This window comes from Notamacropus eugenii, chromosome 1 (genome assembly GCF_028372415.1).
Source record: "Notamacropus eugenii isolate mMacEug1 chromosome 1, mMacEug1.pri_v2, whole genome shotgun sequence".
NCBI lineage: Eukaryota > Metazoa > Chordata > Mammalia > Diprotodontia > Macropodidae > Notamacropus > Notamacropus eugenii.
In genome coordinates this window covers 179,996,798-180,018,421 of record NC_092872.1, presented here as the reverse complement: position 1 = coordinate 180,018,421, position 21,624 = coordinate 179,996,798, and the positions used below count along the sequence as shown (strand labels likewise).

At 40.7% G+C, this 21,624-nt stretch overlaps 1 protein-coding gene across 8 annotated transcripts in view; it reads left to right on the top strand.

Annotated features, from left to right (window-relative positions):
- ARMH3 (armadillo like helical domain containing 3) overlaps positions 1–18,547 on the top strand; it is a 222,638-nt gene extending 204,091 nt beyond the window's left edge. For 7 of the 8 annotated variants that reach the window (XR_011969592.1, XM_072620729.1, XM_072620724.1 and 4 more), the window contains 2 exons: positions 8,502–8,618; positions 17,769–18,547. Coding sequence is in view for 6 of the 8 variants with exons in the window: in XM_072620729.1 (XP_072476830.1) it covers positions 8,502–8,618; positions 17,769–17,861 (210 nt within the window). In the remaining 2 variants the exon portion in view is untranslated. The remainder of the gene's footprint in view (positions 1–8,501; positions 8,619–17,768) is intronic. The other variant, XR_011969588.1, reaches the window with a different exon arrangement.
- The last annotated feature ends 3,077 nt before the right edge of the window (positions 18,548–21,624 follow it).

Genomic DNA, 21,624 nt, shown 5'->3' with positions numbered 1-21,624 from the left:
AGATACACATATGCTAGCTCCTAACCCACGGCCCATAAAATACCTGTAAAGAAGAACTCCCAACAAATTCGGAAGCAGCAGAAGCCACAGAACAATGGAGCAGAGGAGATTTCTGTTCCAGAGAGACCTGAAAAACTGACACGACAGGTCTGTTGCACACTGGACCCGGACCTGGAGTGGAGCCCAGCCCTGCTTTGGCCCCGCGGCACTGAGAGGAGCAGATCCGAGGAGGCTTCAGGGACAGAATCTCCAGCGGCCACCTAGGTCTCTCCACCCATAGGTGCCAAAGGTCAGTGAGAGGGTCTTTTCAGCTCGTGGAGAGGGGAGCGGGGTATCCCCATAACTCAGGCCCCCTCGGGAGGCAGCAGCGGAGGCAGCAGCAGACAAGGGCTCCCAAAGCAGGAAGGAGCTTGGATCCATTGTTGAAGGTCTCTGCATAAACCCCCTGAGGGAACTGAGCCCGAGTGGCGGCCCTGCCCCCACCTGAGCACCTGAACTTAATCTCACACTGAATAGCAGCCCTGTCCCCGCCAAAAGCCATGAAGCTGGGAAGCAGCATTTGAATCTCAGACCCTAAGTGCTGGCTGGGCAGATCTGGAGGCAAGGTGGGTGTAGAGAGGACACTCAGAAGTCAAGTAACTGTCTGGGAAAATGCCCAGAAAAGGGGGAAAAAAAATAAGACCATAGAAGGTTACTTTCTTAGTGAACAGATATCTCCTCCCTTCCTTTTGGGTGAGGAAGAACAATGCTTACCATCAGGGAAAGACACAGAAATCAAGGCTTCTGTATCCCAAACATCCAAAATAAATATTCAGTGGGCTCAGGCCATGGAAGAGCTCAAAAAGGATTTTGAAAATCAAGTTAGAGAGGTGGAGGAAAAACTGGGAAGAGAAATGAGAGAGATGCAAGAAAAGCATGGAAAGCAGGTCAACACCTTGCTGAAGGAGACCCAAAAAAATGCTGAAGAAAATAACACCTTGAAAAATTGGCAAAAGAGGTTCAAAAAGCCAATGAGGAGAAGAATGCTTTCAAAAGCAGAATTAGCCAAATGGAAAAGGAGGTTCAAAAGCTCACTGAAGAAAATAGTTCTTTCAAAATTAGAATGGAACAGATGGAGGCTAATGACTTTATGAGAAACCAAGAAATCACAAAACAAAACCAAAAGAATGAAAACATGGAAGATCATGTGAAATATCTCATTGGAAAAACAACTGACCTGGAAAATAGATCCAGGAGAGACAATTTAAAAATTATGGGACTACCTGAATGCCATGATCAAAAAAAGAGCCTAGACATCATCTTTCATGAAATTATCAAGGAAAACTGCCCTGATATTCTAGAACCAGAGGGCAAAATAAGTTGAAGGAATCCACAGATCACCACCTGAAAGAGATCCGAAAAGAGAAACTCCTAGGAACATTGTGGCCAAATTCCAGAGTTCCCTGGTCAAGGAGAAAATATTGCAAGCAGCTAGAAAGAAACAATTCAAGTATTGTGGGAATACAATCAGGATAATACAAGATCTAGCAGCTTCTACATTAAGGGATCAAAGGGCATGGAATAGGATATTCCAGAAGTCAAAGGAACTAGGACTAAAACCAAGAATCACCTACCCAGCAAAACTGAGTATAATACTTCAGGGGAAAAAATGGTCTCTCAATGAAATCAAGGATTAATTAAGCAGTGAGAGAGAAATATATTGGGAGGAGAAAGGGAGAAATGGAATGGGGCAAATTATCTCTTATAAAAGAGGCAAGCAAAAGACTTTTAGTGGAGGGAAAAAGAGGGGAGGTGAGAGAAAAATATGAAGTTTACTCATCACATTCGACTAAAGGAAGGAATAAAATGCACACTCATTTTGGTATGAAAACCTATCTTACAATACAGGAAAGTGGGGGAGAAGGGGATAAGCGGGGGGGGGATGATGGAAGGGAGGGCAATGGGAGGAGGGAGCAATTTGAAGTTAACACTCTTGGGGAGGGACAGGATCAAAAGAGAGAATAGAAGCAATGGGGGGCAGGATAGGATGGAGGGAAATATAGTTAGTCTTATACAACACGACTGTTATGGAAGTCATTTGCAAAACTACACAGATATGGCCTATATTGAATTGCTTGCCTTCCAAAGGGAATGGGTGGGGAGGGAGGGAGGAAGAGAAGTTGGAACTCAAAAGTTTTAGGAACAACTGTCGAGTTCTGTTCTTACTACTAGGAAATAAGAAATACAGTTAAAGGGGTATAGAAAGTTATCTAGCCCTACAGGACAAAAGAGAAGATGGGGACAAGGGAAGGGAGGGATGATAGAAGAGAGGGCAGATTGGTGATAGGGGCAATCAGAATGCTCGGTGTTTTGGGGTGGGGGGAGGGGACAAATGGGGAGAAAATTTGGAACCCAAAATTTTGTGAAAATGAATGTTAAAAATTAAATAAATTTAAAAGGAAAAAAAAGAAAAATCCTCAATTAAACATCAGAATGGAAATCCAAAAGTTCAAAAGAGAGATTATCAAATTAAAAGAACCAATTGAACTAACCAATAAAACTAGGATCTGATTTTAGGAAAAAACCTAATAAAATAGATAAACCATTTTATTTTATTGTTATTTTTATTTTATAAAGTTAATTTTATTTTTATAAAGAAAGAAAATCAAATTACCAGTATCAAAAATGAAAAGGTTGAATTCACATCAATGAAGATGAAATTAAAACAATTATCAGGAGCTATTTTGCGCAATTCTATATCAAGAAGTCAATAAGATTTAAGTGAAATGGATGAAATTTACAGAAATATAAATTGCCCAGATTTACAGAAGAAGAAATAGAATACTTAAATAACATTATCTTAGAAAAAGAAATGGAACATACAATCAATGAACTCCCTAAAAAAAAAAAAATCCTCAGGACCAGATAGATTCACAAGAGAATTCTACCAAACATTTAAAGAATAGTTAATTCCAATACTATGTAAACTATTTGGAAAAATTGGCAGAGGAAGGACCCTACCAAAACAATTCTTACAGCCAGTGTCTCTGTTAAAGTCCTCATTTCTAAAGTATATAAAGAACTGAGTCAAATTTATAGGAATATAAGTCATTCCCCAATTGATAAATAGTCAAAGGATATGAATAGGCAGTTTTCAGAAAAAGAAATTAAAGCTATATGTAGTCATGTGAAAAAAGCTCTGAATCACTATGGATTAGAGAAATACAAATCAAAACAGCTCTGAGGTACCACATCACACCTCTCAGATTGACTAACATGACAAAACAGGAAAATGATAAATGTTGGTGAAGATGTGGCAAAATTGGAACACTAATGCATAGTTGGTGAACTGATCCAACCATTCTGGAGGACAATTTGGAGTTATGCCTGAAGGGCTATAAAACTATTTGACCCAGCAATACCACTTCTAGGTCTGTGCTCCAAAGAGATAAAAAAATGGGAAAAGGACCCACATGTACAAAAATATTTATAACAGTTCCTTTTGTGGTGGCGAAGAATTGAGGGGATGCCTGTCAATTGGGGAATGACTGAACAAGTTGTGGCATATGAATGTAGGAATACTATTGTGCTATAAGAAATGATAAGCCAGTCAGAAAAACCTGGAAAGACGTATATGAACTGATGCTGAGGGAAATGAGCAAAACCAGGAGAACATTATACACAGTAACAGTCATATCTTGCAATGACTGATTTTGATAGACTTAGCTTTTCTCAGCAGTGCAGGGATCTGAGACAACTCTGAAAGACTCACAGTAAAAAATGCTATCCACATACGAAGAAAGAACTTTGGAGTCTAGATACAGATAGAAGCATACTATTTGTTCTCCTTTTTTCTTGCTATGTTTCCTTTCTTCTTTCTCATGGTTTGTCCCATTAGTTCTGATTCTTTTTTACATTATGACTAATGTGAAAATATGTTTAATATGAATGTATAAATAGAGCCTATATCAGATTGCATGCCATCTTGGAGAGGGGGATATAAATATAAATATTTATGAAATAAATATAAATAAATTCATTACTTTTTTTTCAAAAGAAGAAACCCTACCAGATTCCTTTTACAATACAGATATAGTGCCACCTAAACCAGAAAGAGCAAAAACAGAAAACTATTGATCAGTTTCCCTAATGAATATTCATGTAAAAATGTTAAATAAAATACTAGCAAGGAGAAAGTATACCACTTAGGACCAGGAGGGAGTTATACCAGGAATGGAGAACTGGTTCAGTGTTAGGAAAACTATCAATATAATTGGCCATATCAGTCACAAAAACAATAAAAATCATGATTATCTCAATAGATGCAGAAAAAGTTTTAAACAAAATACAACACTCTTTACTATAAAAATGCTAGAATGCATAAGAATAAATGGACCTTTCCTTAAAATGATAAGTAGTATCTGTCTGAAACCATCTGTAAGCATTATCTATAATGGGGATAAGCTAGAAGCCTTCACAGTAAGATCAGGGATGAAGGAAGAATGTCTGTTATCACCGTTCTTATTTAACATTGTACTAGAAATGCTAATTATAGCAATAAGAGAAAAAAGAGAAATTGAAAGAATTAGGATAGGCAGTGAGAAAATAAAACTACCACTCTTTGCAGATGATATGGTGATGTATTGTATACTTCAAGAGAAATTAACAACTTTACCAAGTTTCAGGATATAAAATAAAACCTACATAAGTCATCAGCATTTCTATATATTACCAACAAAGTCCATCAAGAAGATATAGAGAGAGAAATTCCATTTAAAATAATTGCGGACAATATAAATGCTTGGGAGTCTACCTACCAAGATAAATTCAGGAACTATATGAGCACTATTACAAAACACTTTTCACACAAATACAGATCTAAAGCAGTTTGAGAAATATTTATCGTACATGAGTAGATCAAGTTAATATAATAAAAATGACAATCCTACTAAATTTATTTATTTATTCAGTACCATTTATCTTTTAAAATGTCTCAGATTTATTTATTTTTTTTAAAAGGACAATCTCATTTTGCATAACTATCAATTTGCTTGCCTTCTCAGTGGGGATGGGTAGAGAGGGAGGAAGGGAGAGAAGTTGGAACTCAAAAGTTTTAAAAATGAATGTTAAAAATTATTTTTATATGCAACTGGGAAATAAGACATACGGGCAATGGGGATAAGAGAAGGGAAGGGTGTGATAGAAAAGAGGGCAGATTGGGGGAAGGGGTAATCTGAATGCATACCGTCTGGGGTTGGGCAGGGGGAGAGAGGAGGAGAAAATTTGGAACTCCAAATCTTGTGGAAGTGAATATTGAAAACTAAAAATTAATTATTTTAATAAAATAAAATAAAAGGTCAGTCTCAGCTCCCATATTCCAGTGTAACAGAATATCACATAAAAGGGTTTGGAGAGGGGTTTTTGGATTCTTCTAGGAGCTCACTAGGAAAAAGGTGATAATAACCATGGGCTGAAAGGGGAATTGCTAATAACTGTCTATCCCCCCTCCTCAGCACCTTCACCCCCATCATGAAGGGACTCAACAGGGAATATGAATAAAGTGAACACCCCCACAAAGGGTTCAAGATCAACCCTTGGAAGAAGGAAGCAAAAATCACTGCATAACAAATTTGGGATGCTCCAGAAACTAGATCTAAGTGGTTGAAGGAAAGGAGAGACATGATCAGGAACTAGGAAAGCTCTTAGTACCCAAGGAAGGAAATCAGATTTTTGTGGAGAATAAAAAAATGGTCTGGAACAGCCTGACTAGTACATACTTTAGTATAAGAAAAGAGTGTGTCATATATCAAAACTTGGATTATTTTAGTACCAAAACCAATATTATGTCAATATGTAGACTATGTACTTAAGGAACAAAGCGCACATTGTTAACAGCAGCATAAAAAAAGATGATGTTCTATGATTTTATAATCTCTTTGGGTACCATTTCCCAAAAATAGCTCACATTCACATAGTGCTCTACAGTTGACAAAGAAAGTTATCTCGCAATAATCCAAGTAAATTAAGTGCAAGAGTTGCTACAATCTCCATTTTGCAGATAATACTGAGGCTCAAAAATTTTGTTACTTTTCCCAAGGTCATGTGTTTAGCAAATGGAGGTCTGGCATTTGAATACAGGTCTTCTGACTTAGTATCTAGAACTATTCCCACTATATCCCATTGTCTCCTCCTTAGAGAGAGTAAATAACTTTAAAATACCAAAATGTACTCTTCACCCCACCTCCTCTCTTTCTTACCCTCAATCTGTTGCCAGAACTGTTGATTCTGCTTTTAAAATGTCTCTCTTGTATATGCCCCCTTCTTTCCCCTGACACTGCCACCATCCTGATGCAGGGGCCCATCATCTCATTTCTAGACTATTGAAATGATGTAACCTAGCCCTGAAGTTTCCAAACTCTATGCCAGAGTGCCCTACAACGCCACAGAACATTTTAAATATTTGAGACACCAAACAACAACTAGCTCAAGATACTTCAGTTTCAAAATTAGATCACATTACATTCCTTTTCAGTCTATGGATATGTACCTGTATACGTTATGTATTTGTATATGTACGTACATATATACTCGGACATTCACCTCAATGCCCTTGTGTATCTGTGTGTGTGTGTGTGTGTGTGTGTGTGTGTGTGTGTGTTTCCACACTACCACCCATTGTGGTAGCAGATAGAACTGGAAACAAAAAAGAATAAATCTGAGACATATATTTTAAAAGGTAAATGGCACTGAATAACAAACATTGATTGGAGGATGGCCAATAAAATTGTGAATGTAACAGAATATTGCGATATGAGGAATTTACAAAAAACATGGAAAGCCTCATAATAAGTAGGACAGAGTGAAGAAAGAAGAAGCAAGAGAACCATATGCCAAATGAATGAACACAAACACTGAGCTAACACTTAGAATAGCTTCGTAGTGTAGTGGATAAAGCATTCAGCCTGGGAATCAGGAAGAGCTGAATTCTATTACTGCCTTAGACACAGTCAGATGTGTGATTCTGAGCAAGTCACTGTAACCTCTCTGTCTCAGTTTCCTCATCTATAAAATGGGGATAATAACCCCTACTTCTGTTGTGAGGAAATGAGATAACATATGTAAAGCCCTACGCTAACTTTAATGAGCTATAGAAATGCTAGCCATTATTATTATTATTATTATTATTTAAGCATAGGGGTACAAATACAAAAATCAATACAGGCCCTGCCATCAAATAACTTGCATATTAACAGGGGGAGGTAATAATTGTAGGGGCTGTGGTAGTCCTGGAGGGATATTTTGGTTTCAGAAGTCCCTCTGGAGGAATGTCGAATTGGGACTATTAAGTAGTTGATTGCTAAATCCTTTCTGGGAAAGTATCAATGGCAGGTCTGATTTGTTTGAGAGTGGGGTGGCATGCAAGGTTCGGTGCTCTAGAAGTTAAAGCATCAGGCAAACGGATAGCAAGAAAATGACCGAAGGTGAATTGTAACCTCAGTCCTGGAAAATTGATAAGTAAATTCCTTCCTCCTCTTAGAATAGTGGGAACTAATGATGTATAAGTATATATCACCTGGTGAGGTTGCTACATTGTAGATTATATTTGATTCCTTGTTTAAAAAGAGTTCTTGTGCAATTATAATGACCAGGGTTGGCCTTGAATGGAAAAAAAGATGAGAAAATGCAACTCCGTCCCTTCTTTGCATAGGCAGAAGACTTTGGACATGGAGCATTACATATACTATCAGACTGGTATGATGCATTGGCTAGTTTTGCTGAACTGCTTTTTTTTCTTTTTTTTATCTTTGTTACAAGAGAAGCTCCGATGGGTAGTGGAGGAAAGAGGGAAATATTCATAAATGAAGGCAATATAAGAAATTATTTTTAAAAAATTAAAAGGGTTAAGGGGGGTAATTAGGGAGGCATGACTTTTTTAAAATTAGCAACAATATGTAAAAAAAATTTTTTTAAGGATTTGATTAACACTTAGGAAATAAGATAGTAAGAGCAAGAAACCTGCCATGTTTTCAGAATTTCCAGGTTGCAAAGTATGAGAATCTTAGCCTTAATCTGACAAGAGTGTAAGGAAAATTTCATTGAGCTCATGAACCACCTCTGGCACCTGGCCTAGCGCCCTGCCTTGACCTCATCACATCTTGCCTCTGGAGGAGCTCATGGGAGGCTACAGCCTCTCTCCAGCAGGCACCAACTCAATATTGTTCCTTTCTGTTTCAAAGCCAAAGGCTCCTAGTATCTTTCCTACCTCCTTCTTGAACCGGGACTCCTGGCTGCTGTAAGTCTTACATATTTGGATGACTCCACCTGCTTCTCCAGAATGGTCATTATATTTTCTTTCCCCCAGCCTCCATCCCACACAGGTAAATAAATGCCTACCACCAATTCAAGAAAAGGGGTATTTCCACAGAATGATCAGAAAGTATTACAAGGTAGAGAAAAGGCATGGAGGTGAATGCCCAGACTGCTCCTGATCTGACCTCTTTTGTTGTCCATACCCCCTACAGGTTTTAGAGGTGGTCCGGGCCAACTATGACACCCTAACCCTGAAGCTGCAGGATGGATTAGATCAGTATGAACGGTACTCAGAGCAGCACAAAGAAGCTGCCTTCTTCAAAGAGTTGGTAAGCAACCTTTACCCCCTATATCAATAACTATAATAATAACAACTAACATTTACATGGTGCTTAGTACATGCCAGATACTGTGCTGAGTGTTTTACGATTTTTATTTCATTTTAGCCTCACAAAAGTCCTGGGAAGTAGGAGATGTTATTATCTTCATTTTACAGATAAGAAACTGAGGCACACAGAACTCTCTGCTGAGCTCTGTGAGGAAACCTAGGGATATTTCCAGGGTGTCCACTACTCCTTCCTGGCTTTTTCTCTTCCTGCTCCGGGTCTTATTTCCCAGCCATGCCTCCTCCCTGAAGAACCAGGGCACCAAGGACTTATTCTAACTTCTTCCGAATGCCTAGCTGTTTAGCCAGCCAGGACCAGCCAACTCTCCCCTCTTCTCCCTGGTGGATTTCTCATAACCAGAGTCGTGTGAATTGACACCCATTGAATTCCGGCTTACTCTGTTGTGGCTTAGTTGCAACCACTTGCAGAAGGAAAGAATTTGAGAGGAGTGTGGTGGGTTCTTCACCTTTTTTGTACCATAGGTCCCTTTGGCAGTCTAGTGAAGCCCATGCATCCATTCTCAGAATCATACAAAGTGTCCCAAAAGCCTTAGTGTGGTTTTTAACTATTAAAGCTTACAACTTCACTAAGACTTTTGAGCTAAGATTGTGTTTTTAACACATTAAATAAAATACACATGATTACAAGGGAAACAAATTATCTCAAAATATGTATTTTAAAAAACAAAATATTCAAATATTTTAAAATATTTTTATTTTTAAAATTATTTTATTTGTTTTCAGCATTCTACAATCACTTCCATGTATCTTAGATTTTTTTCCCCTCCCTCCCCCTCATTCTCCCTTCCCTCCCCAAGATGGTGCACAAGCTTGTATAGGTTCTACACATACATTCCTATTAAATACCTTTTCACCTTAGTCATGTTGAATAAAAGAATTAAAATGAGTGGAAGAAACCATAAAACAAAACAAAACATAATACAAGAGAAAATGGTCTGCTTCATCCTGTGATCTAATTCCATAATTCTTTCTTGGATGTGGAAGGCATTTTGCCTCAAGAGTTCATTGGGGATTTTTTTAGGTCCTTGCATTGCTGTGAAGGACTGAGTCTATCAGAAAAATTCCTCTCACACTGTGGTTGTTGCTGTGTACAAAGTTCTCCTGGTTCTGTTCCTTTCACTCAGCATCAGATCATATAAGTCTTTCCAGGCCTCTCTGAAGTCTTCCTGTTCATCATTTCTTATAGCCCAGTAGTATTCCATTACATTTATATACCACAATTTGTTCAGCCATTCCCCAATTGATGAGCCTCCCCTTGATTTCCAGTTCTTGGCCTCCACAAAGAGAACTGCTATAAACATTTTTGTGCATGTGGGACCCTTTCCCATTTTTAGGATCTCTTTGGGATACAGTCCTAGAAGCAATATTGCTGAGTCAAAGGGTATACATATTTTTGTAGCCCTTTGGGCATAGTTCCACTGCTCTCCAGTACAGCTGGATCAGCTCACAGTTCCACCAACAATGAATTAGTGTTCCAACTCTCCCACATCTTCTCCAACATTTATCATCTTCCTGTTTTGTCATGTTAACCAATCTAATAGGTGTGATGTGGTACTTCAGAGTTGTTTTGATTTGCATCTCTCTAATCAGTAGTGATTTAGAGCATTTTTCATGTGACTATAGATAGCTTTAATTTCTTCCTCTGAAAACTGCCTGTTCATATCCTTTGACCATTTATCAATTGGGGAATGACTTGTATTCTTGTACATTTGACTCAGTTCTCTAGATGTTTTAGAAATGAGACCTTTATCGCAGACGTTAGTTGCAAAATTTTTTCCCAGTTTTCTGCTTCCCTCCTAATCTTAGTTGCATTCGGTTTGTTTGTACAAAAACTTTTCAATTTAATGTAATCAAAATTATCCATTTTACACTTCATAATGTTCTCTATCTCTTGTTTGGTCAAAAATGTCTCCATTCTCCATAAATCTGACAAATACACTATTCCTTGCTCCCCTAATTTGTTTATAGTATCAATCTTTATACCTAGATCATGTATCCATTTGGATTTTATTCTTGTGTATGATATCAGGCATTGGTCTATGTCCAGTTTCCACCACACTGTTATCCAGTTTTCCCAACAATTTTTGTCATACAGTGAGTTCTTATCCCAGAAGCTAGGATCCTTGGGTTTATCAAATAGTAGATTGCTATATTCACTGACTACTGTGTCTTGAATACCTAACCTATTCCACTGATCTACCCCTCTGTTTCTTAGCCAGTACCAAGTGGTTTTGATGATTACTGCTTTATAATACAATCTGAGATCTGGTAGGGCTAGGCCACCTTCCCTAGCATTTCTTTTCATTAGTTCCCTTGTTATTCTGGACCTTTTGTTCTTCCAGATGAACTTGATATTTTCTAGCTCTAAAAAATAATTATCTGGTAGTTTGTCTGGTATAGCACTGAATAAGTAAGTTAATTTAAGTAGAATTGTCATTTTTATTATATTGGCTCGGCCTACCCATGAGCAAATGATGTTTTTCTACTTTATTTGTGCAGAAAGTGTTTTGTAAATTGTGTTCATATAGTCCCTGGGTTTGTTTGGAAGAAGTGTTAGAAAAGGCTCTGGAGGTGCGAATGGGGCTGGCATACCTATTAAACCCTAGAGATGCCAGCAGTAAAGTTGTCAGTTCTTCTTGTACTGACACTTAATAGTTCTCACTTCTTACCTTCTTAGTCCTTACTTCTTACCTAATCATTTTTGTAAAATCTGTAGTAGCACTTCCTTCTCCACCTTTACTCTCTTAAATTCTGAGATAACTCTATTTCTGAGACCCCCACAGTTAGCTCCTTAGGGTCAGTGGGTCCTTTTCATCATTCTACTCCACATTATCAGACAGAGCAGTCTCTAACAAGTAGTGGAGGCTCTCCTCTGACTAACTAGATTGTGTATTTCCTTTCTTCCTCTGTAACAGCTATTCTCAGAAGAAGCTTATTTTCACCATAGCCCTTTTACCCCATAACTACATTTAGATTTCTCTATACCCTGTATAGGGCTGAGATTAGCAACTTTCCAATGCCCTCTTTCTCTTTTTTTAAATTAAATTTTACTTTCAAAGATCACCTGTCCCTCTCCATTTCCCCCTCACTCTCCACCCCATTAAGAAGACAAGGAAAAAAAAAACAAAACCCGTTACAAGCCTGTGTAGTCAAGCAAAACAAAATTTCTTATTGGCCATATCTGAAAAAGAAAATGTCTCAATCTGTGCTCTAAGTCCATCATGTCTGTCAAAAGATGGGCAGCATGTTTCATAATAAGGCTTCAGGAATTGTGGTTGGTTATTGTGTTGATTAGAGTTACCAAGTGTTCTTTTATTTTATTTTGATTTAATCAGCCAAGCTCCACCTCCTGACCCTCTCTTTCCCACCCCACTCTCCACCATTGAGTACACAAGAAAACAAAACATTTGTATAATCAATCAAAATAACTTTGCACATTGACACATGTCCTGAAAACTATTTGTCTCATTCTGCACTCTGAGTCATTTACTTCTCTATCAGGAGTGAGCAGAATGTTTCATCATTAGTCCTCTGGAATCCTGTTTGGTCGGTACACTCATGAGAGTTCAGCACAATGGTACTCTATCACATTTATATACCATAACTTATTCAGCCATTCATTAGTCTGTGGACACTCTTTCACATTCACATTCTTTGCCACCTCAAAAAAAGCTATAACTATTTTGATACATCCTTAGAAATTGTTTTGCTTAGCACTAATTTCCCACTTAATCTACCTTCCCTCTAATTCCCCTTTCTACCCTTTCCCACCTATTTCCTATTGAGTACAATGTATTTTTGTACTTAACTCTGTGTATGTATGTGTATACTTCCCTCCTTTGACCAGTTCAGGTGAGAGTGAATTCAGATGCCCACCTCCTCTTCCTTGTTTGTATAGAAAACCATACACTCACTCTCATTATACATGAGATGATTTTTTCTCTCACCTTCCTTTCCTTTCTCCCTGTATATTTCTCCCTCTCTATTCTTTTCTTAAGATCATCAAGACCTAACAGAACCACTCCCAGGTTTTGTCTAATTAGACTCCCTCTAATGATGATAGCTTTCAGAGGAGATATATGCATCATCTTCCCATTTTTTAACCTAAGCCATTTATCCTTGTTTATACTTATTTGGACTTTTATCATTGTACTTCAAAGTTTCCCCTCAGTTCTAATCTTTTTACCAAAACTATTTGGAAGTCCTCTATCTCATTAAAGGTCCATTTTTTCACTGTAGCATTATATTTAATATTGCTGGCTAAGTTATTCTTGGCTGAAAAACCATATCTTTTCCCTTTTGGAAAATTGTATTCTAAGTTCTTTGCTCCTTTATGCTAATGGATGCTAAATCATGATTGATCCTTACTATGGGACCTCACTATTTGTATTCTTTCTTTCTCTGGGTTTACAGTATTTTTCTTTGACCTGGAAGCTCTGGTGTTTGGCTACAATGTTCTTAGGAGAGTTTTAATTTGAGGGTTTCTCTTGTTCTCTATTCTAAGGGATTTGGGCAGTTTTATGATTTCTTGAAATATGATTTCTAGACTCTTTTTATGGTGATAGTTTAGGTATTCCAGTGATTTTTAAATTGTTTTCTCCTCAATCTATTTTCCCAGTCAGTTGTTTTTACTGCTAAGGTATCTAGAGATAACTTAGTTTTCTTCTATTTTTTCAGCCTTCATATTTTGTTTTAATATTTCTTGTTGCCTTATGGTATCAATGGCTTCTACTTGATCCATTAAAATTTCCATGGAGCTTTTGGCTTGAGCAGTTTTGTACCTCTTGTGCCAAGCTGTTAATTCCCTTTAGTTATATTTTCCATACCTCTCATTTCTTTTCCAACTTTTTCCTCAAGCACTCTCATTCCACTTATAAAAACATTTTTTTTAACTCTCACTTCATTTCTTTCAGTAATTCTAATGGAGTTTATGCCCAAGCTATGTTTTTCTCTGAGGCTTTGCTTATAGATGTTTTGGAGAAACAAAGAAAGAAAGGATTCTTTTGAATTGGTGTCTTGCGCATCCTTGCCACCATAATGGCCCATTATGGTAGGGGTTCTTTTTATGTTTACCCATTCTCTCAACCTACTTCCTAACCTTGGACTTGCTGTTAGGGCTGGGTCCTGTATACTTCTCTAAAGAAAGTCTGGTGAGTTTATTGCTACTTTCTTGGCATATTGAATGTTATGTTACTCTGACATCTCAGGGACAGGCAGGGGACCTACAAACTTTTAGTGTTCCCAACAGTAGTCTGATTCAGGGCAAAGTCTGCTTGTTGCCCTGCTAGTCTGATCTCTGGTGCCAGCTGGAAAGGACTGGTGGCTCAGAGTGGCAGAATTCTAGGCTCCTCTTTGGTCTGGGAGTCCCACCCTGCAGGCTGGGCTAGACTTTGTGAGACCCTGCCTTGGACCTGATGTCCAAGCCACATCACCACTACTGCTGCTGCTGGCTTCTGAACTTTATCCTTTCTCAGTACACCACCCTACCAGAAACAACACTACCCTGCATAGGCCCCCTTCTCCCTCTGGTCAAGATTTGAGACCCAGACTGGGTAGTGGGCAACAAAGCTGCCAGTTGGTTCCAGTGCCCATTACAGTGTTCCAGTGTGGATCTGGGATTGCCTTGGAATGGGTCTAAGACCTCCTTTTGTCCTTGTGCACAACCTCTCCCTGGGCACTCCAAGGCTTGAAGACCTCCCTGTTTGCTTCCTGTGGTAAGCTGGACTGAACTAAGTACTCGCTGTGAATTTTTCTGGATTTCTCCATCAGGATTTGGTCTGCTGCATTTTCTAGGTCAATTAGGAGAAGTTAATGAACTGTGTTGCATCCTATCACTTCATGTTGGCTCCATTTCTCCCTTTCTCTAGAATAGAATTTTCCTCAGCTCAAAGTTCCCATCCATTTTCCTTCTCCCTAGCTTTCTCCTCTGCATTTTCTGAACTCTTGGTGAAGATAGTGATTTGTGCCTGGCATGAAACAGGAATGCTGACTCCTTTTGAGGTTGTGCTCCTTGTACTTTGGCCCCCAAGTCCCTTGGAGAAGGAGGACATGTGTGTTAGGGGTAAAGGCTGTGAAAATTTAGTAGAGCTGTGTCCAATGTCTGTTTGGTGACTGCTTTTAAAAATCATACCCCTTGATAAAGGCCTCATTTCTAGAATATAGAGAGAGAACTGAGTCAAATGTACAACAATACAAGTCATTCCCCAATTGATAAATGGTCAAAGGATATGAACAGGTAATTTTCAGAGGAAGAAATTAAAGATATCTATAATCATATGGAAAAAATGCTCTAAATCACTTTTGATCAGAGAGGTGCAAATCAAAACAACTCTGAGGTACCACATCACACCTATTAGATTGGCAAACATGACAGAACAGAAAATGATAAATGTTGGAGAGGATGTGGGAGAGTTGGAACACTAATTCATTGCTGGTGGAGCTGTGAGCTCATCCAACCATTCTGGAGAGCCGTTTGGAACTATGCCCAAAGGGCTACAAGAATGTGCATACCCTTTGACCCACCAATATTGCTTCTAGAACTATATCCCAAAGAGATCATAAAAATGGGAAAGGGTCCCACATGTACAGCATGTACATAGCAGCACTCTTTGTAGTTGCCAAAAAGTGGAAGTCAAGGGGATGCCCATCAGTTGGGGAATGGCTGAATAAAATATGGTATATGAATGTAATGGAGTACTATTGTGCCATAAGAAATGATGAACAAGAAGACTTCAGAGAGGCCTGGAAGGACTTATATGATCTGATGCTGAGTGAAAGAAGCAGAACCAGGAGAACTTTGTGCACAGCAACGACCACAGTGTGCGAGAGTTTTTTCTGGTAGACTTGGAACTTCGTAATAATGCAAGAACTTATTAAAAAAAAATCCCAATGGTGGTCTTCTAAGGCAAAATGCCTTCCACACTCAGAGAAAGAAATATGGAAGTCATTCGCAGAATGTAGCAGATCATGTTTGTGTGTGTGTGTGTGTGTGTTTTTGTGTATCATGTTTTGATTTGTTATATGATTTCTTCCATTTATTTTAGTTCGACTACACAGCATGACTATAGTGAAAACGTACTCAATAGGAAAGTATATGTAGAACCTATACAGAATTGTATGCTGTCTTAGAGTAGGTGTGGGGGGGTTAAAATCTTAATTTTATGGTAGTGATTGTAGAACATTAAAAAATAATAATAAAATTAAATTTTAAAAAAAAGAATGTAGCAGATCATTTGTGTGTGTGTGTGTGTGTGTGTGTGTACGTACTATGTTTTGGTTTGTTATATGATTTCTCCCATTTATTTCTTCTACACAGCATGACGATAATGAAAATGTATTCAATAGGAACATATGTGTAGATTCTATACAGAACTGTATGCTGTGTTGGGGAGGGATGGGGGTAGTGGGGGGTAGGTAGGGGGGGAAAATCTAAGTTTTATGGTAGTGATTGTAGAGCATTAAAAATAAATAAAATTTTAAAAAATCATACCCCTTCTCCCAGAGCCACTTTCCCTACTAGCAGACAGAGAATGAAGGTAGATTGTCCTATTTGAAGCTAATGAGCTTGAGCTGCCTGCTGTTTGCCTTTCCCTAACTCTCAGCCTGACAACTTCATTAAGGGCTCCTTCAACCAAGCAGGAATTGTAGACTAGTTTGTCTAGGTCTTATCTGTGATTCCTTCTTCTAGTGGGGGCTGGAGCCCTAATGGACTCTGTCTCAGATTAAGTAGGGTATACCTTATGCACTTGAGATTTCTGCCTTCTTCCTCTCTGTTAGCTAAATATCATTCCTGCAAGTCTGCTGTCTATAGAGTTAGACTAAAAGGAATACCTATTCCCTAGCCATTTCCCTCCCACCTAACCCATTTAGCCCAAACTTATATACTTGTCCTTTTTGTTTGCATGGTAGGGAGGATACTGGCCCTATAGCTTCTTCTGTAGTTTTCCTCTTTTTTCTTGGGATTCAACTTCTACTTCTACCAAAGACATACCTTTCTCTAGCCAAAAGGTATGAAAATGGTCCTTGCTGTGGTCTGAGAGACCTGATCAAGTGAGAGAATTCCCAAGTGAGAGAGTTCTAGACTCCAGATATTTATGAGCTCAGCAGCATCCTCAACCTTACTTCAGGGTGGCTAGTCTTTATACCTCAGTTGAGATTTGTCCAGCTACAGCAATCTCTAGGTCCCTAAAGTAGTAAGGAAGTAATCCCTAACCTTTGTCAGGCCTCATTGTCTCTCTCCAAACCCTCTTCCTCCATCCCAGGACTTATTTGTTTGATGACTCAAAAGGGAAGATTAAGCTTAAGAACCATGGCTGGAAAGAGTAAACCTCAGGATTTTATTCTTTTATTAATTGGAACTGGATCAAATTTCACTTTCCCTATCATATCCCAGCTCTTCTTCCCAGCATAACTGGAGAGGAAGGTGGAGAAGACCTAGTATCTGCTTTTTCTGTCTTTTTTTTTTTCCTTTTAGGCAGTCAAGGGTTAATTGATTTGCCCAGGGTCAGATAGCTTAAGTGTCTGAGGCCAGATTTGAACTTGGGTCCTCCTGGCTCCTGGGGAATGCTATAGCCACTGTGCCACTTACCTGCCCCCTGCTTTTTCTGTCCATATTTATTCCCTCCAACAGTCTGGGCTCCAAATTTGCTCATATCCATTGAATTCTCCCTCTCTTTTCTTTCCCCTTTCACCATTTTCAATCTGAAAAGAGCTGAAAAGAACCTTACAAATCATCATCTAGTCAAGCCCCCTCCTTTTACAGCTGAGTAAACTGAGGCTCACAGAAGTTAAGTAACTTGCTACAGCTTGAACAGGTAGTAACATTGAGGATTCCAATTCAGGTCCTTTGACTCTAAACCCAATGCTCTTCCTGTCATACTATGCTATTGTTTGTATCTGTTCCCTTCAGAGAGCAGTTTAGCCAGTTAAATAATAAAAAGGAAAACTTTCACAAAAGCTGTGAAAACTTAGGATTTCTGTCAAGGTGACACCCCACCACCATCTCCTTACTCTCCACCCCTAATCTCACCTCCCTGTAACTGTAGTTCTCTCAATTCTTGTCTTCCTTCCCCAGGTCCGATCCATCAGCACTAATGTTCGGAGGAACCTTGCATTCCATACCCTGAGCCAGGAGGTCCTGCTAAAGGAATTTTCCACCATCTCTTGAAACTGTGTCTAGGAAGCCAGTCATTGATTGTACTTTCCCCCTGGAAAACCCCTAGGCTGTGCTCTTTCACTGAGGGTTCAGGGTTGGAAGAGACTACCCCTTCTGCAACTGAAACTAGAGGGAGAATTGGAACACCAATCTTTTTTCTAGACCACCTAGATGCCAGTGGAGCTTGGACATGGGGTCAGGCAGGGTGATAATGTAATTTGGTGGGAGGGAGGGAGGGACTCCAGGAAGAGGAATGCTACCAGGGTTGGGGTCTCAGATATAAAGGGATGGTCTGGCTGAAATTTGGTGCTGAGGTACACTGGCTGGTGGAGACCAGTGGGCTCTGCTACAGCACAGAGGGCACACATAGTCGAGGAACTGGCTTCCTCATTCTGAATTGGGGAGGGAAAGGACCTTGTTTCCTTCTGTCCTAAGGCTGAGATCCCCCAGCCTAAAGGTTTGACAGTACCATTTCCCCATCCTGGGGATTGTCCCTGGCAGAGGTGGGGTCTAGAGTCTGTCCTCTGAATTCCTAGGCTATGCCATGATTTGGGGGCTGGAACCCCCCCCACCCCCACCAGCCAGGCTGTTGCCCAGCAGCATAATAAGGTCACTACTTAGTTTATTTTTTTTTTAATGTTTTAAATTCTGTGTCTTTAGGTTGTGGATGTGAAATAAATATTGAGAGGTTTTCTGAATCCCTCAGGTGCCTCTTTTCCTCTCCTCTCCTTTGCTCCAGCAGTCGCCTCACCCAGGACCCCTTCCCAAAGCAATGCCTTATGCCACCCATGTGTTTGACACGTGCTCCCTCCCCCACTGCCCGTCTGTTGTTTACATCCAGCTTGGCTGAGAAATTCCTCTGGGGAGGGTTCTGTTCCTGCTGTGATCTGATAGCAGGAGGGAAAGAGAGACCCTGCCAGGGAAAGGGTATTTACAAAGGGATAGCACTTGAGTCCTTCAGCCAGCCTAAGGACTCTTTGGACAATAACTCTTCAACACCAGATATAATCCCAGCCTCAGGGAAATTTTAGCCAGCCTTAGTATGAATTACCCAGGCTCCTTTCCTCCTCAGCTCTAGAAAAAGAGAGTATTTTGAGGGAGGTGGCGGGGAGGAAAGGAGAGGAGAAGATAGAAATCAGAGTCCCTAGAGAAATCTAACCAGTACCTGAAGCATCACCATATCTATTCCCATCTCTTCCCCTTTGTTCTTTACCTTCTCCAGTCCCTTCTGTAAAATAATCCTAGGTCATTTTTGTCCGATGTTGCCATTTTTTTGGTAGTTACTAAACTGATTGTCCTCACTTTCTAAATCTGTTAGGACAGAAAGTGGAAGTATGAGTGAGGTTCTCACTTCTGTGCCCCCTAGTCAAAAATCTGCCGTCCTACTTCTGAGCAAACATGACTGAATGGATGTTAGCTACATCCTTCATTATTTACCTTCTGATGTGATCTGGGAAAGAGAAGTAGAAGATAAATGCTTGCATTTCCTTTCTTCCTCCCAGTGTAGTAGGAGATCCAGGGAAAGAAAATGGCAAGGGAAGGACCAACATTCTATTTTTGACCGAGCCTACCCTCGCTACTCTGACCCTTAGCTACAGTTTGAAAGTCTAGGATTATTTTGTTCCTTACTTTGTTTTTTACATCCTCATCGCCACCCAAGGCCCTAGAATAGCTGTCTCCCCATCCCAGGAGCTGGGAGACTTGTCAGAGGGGGGATTTTGTGTGTGGGTTAGCTCCTCTTCTTAGATTCATTCCTGTTGGCGTGCCATGCCTAACCTATGTGCCCAGGAACTGGGACTCCCCACCTCCAGAGGAGGGGTAGTTGGGGCTGATGTGAACACCACTATCCTATCTAGGGTGACTGCTGACACCTCTGCTTGGTGGGTGAGGGGGATATCTGCCTTCCTTGGGAAATAAGCCCCTTGGGTACTCAGATTAGAATGGGGGCCTTCCGTGTGAAGGCCAAGTGAATCTGCCAGTGGTTCCTTCTGTAGCTATAGAAGAGTTGAGGCTTTCAGAGTTCTGGTCACTGGCTTAACTTCAAGGGGGCGGCGGGGGGGGGGGGGGGGGGGGGGTGCCTTGTTGCCAAGAATGATAATCAGATGCTTCAGGAACAGGCTGAAGCCAATGGGGAGTCTGCTTATAGATATTAAAAATTGATTTTTACTGGTTGACTTCTTTGATTCTTAATCTCTAACCCTTACTGCCCAGATTTCATTTCCCATAGATGCCCTGGTGGCTACAAACTCAGAGAGGTCTCTGCCTGTACAACCCCTGCTCTAAATCCTGCTCAGGACTCCCACCTTTCCTTCAAGAATAACTCTCCTCTCCCCTCTATGAGAATGAGGTCTAGGGACAGGCTCATCCCAGAGGTCCTGAGGCTTAACAGCCACCTTCCTGAGGTGCAATTCGAACTTAACTGCCTTGTAGTTAAAAGTCCCTTATATTTAATCATCCTCATCAATAACTCAGTTTTCTTGGGTCTCCATTTATATTTGGGGGCACAGGTACTTCTCCCCTCTCACCCCGCTCTCCTCTTTACCTTCCCCACCCCCTGAAACACACACACACACACACACACACACTTCATCTGGAATGGGGGAAGGGGAGCAGGGAGAGAAGAAAAGGAATATAATGGCGGCAGCAGTCTGCAAGCAGCCAAAGGGCTAAGCTGACTGCACCAGCTGGGGCGATTCGAGGTCTGGGCTCCCAGCCTGAACTACTGCTTCCCCTCTTTCTTTACTTACAGTTCCCTTTCCTTGCCTTCCCCCTACCCCAGACTCTCAAGCTCAATTCTTCCATGGCTCATTGAATCAAGTGGATGGAAATTGAATCCAATTGAAAAGATCAACTGAACCCCAGGTCTTAGTAGTAAAGAACTCCAATATCTCTCTTAGTTCTTCCCCTGGGGAGCTGCCCCTAAACAGTCAGCACTGGCTAGTCTGGACCTGAGGAATACTGTCCCTGTGTCCAAGCCGAGGGACCCCAGAGATGGACTGAAAGTCTTCCAGTCTCACTTAAGGGGCTAGAAATCAGGGCAGCTCGTACTCTCCAAGGGAGATCCAGAGGAAATTTAAACCGAAGAGTTAAGCTGCAGGGGAGAGCAGAGACTGTGGAAGACTTGGGTCCCGAACCAAGGATGGAAAAGCAACTCAGAGTGAGAACTCGGGAAATGCTCCTTCAGGTTCAGCTGGAGGGAACAAGGAGCAAGGACTTCCTCCCGTCCCCATAGTCTCGCTCACCTAGTTCCATCTCTCAACAGACGCAGCTGTTGCTGATGCTGGGAGATGGTAAAGTATGGGGCATCTCAAAGCCGAGAACTTTTGAGATCCTGCTCCTGAGGCTCACTCACTTTTCTCCCGCTATCTGTCATCTCTCCGTGTGGTGTCAGACTGGGAAGCGCTCTCCAGCCTAGCAACTCCAGGGTGTAGGTCAGGGAGTAGAGCTTGGTGAAAAGGAACTAGAAATGCCCACTTCCACTGGTCTGCACTGAGTCAGTGCTAAGGCTTGGCCTTCTTTTCTTCTGCATCCCCCCCCCCCCACCTCCATACCTGCGGGAGGGGGTGGGATTGGCTGGGGCTGTGGGAGGATGTGACTAAGAAGGACAGATATCCTGGGAGAGACAGAGACTCTCCGCGGCTGAGACAGAGGGACAGGCAGAGACACGAGAACCAGTGGATATGAAACCTTTTTCCCTTGAAGAGAACGGAGACCCCGGCGGCCCCCACATTCCGCGCCCCCGCCTGCTTCGCCTCCGCTGAGGTGCAAGGAGGTA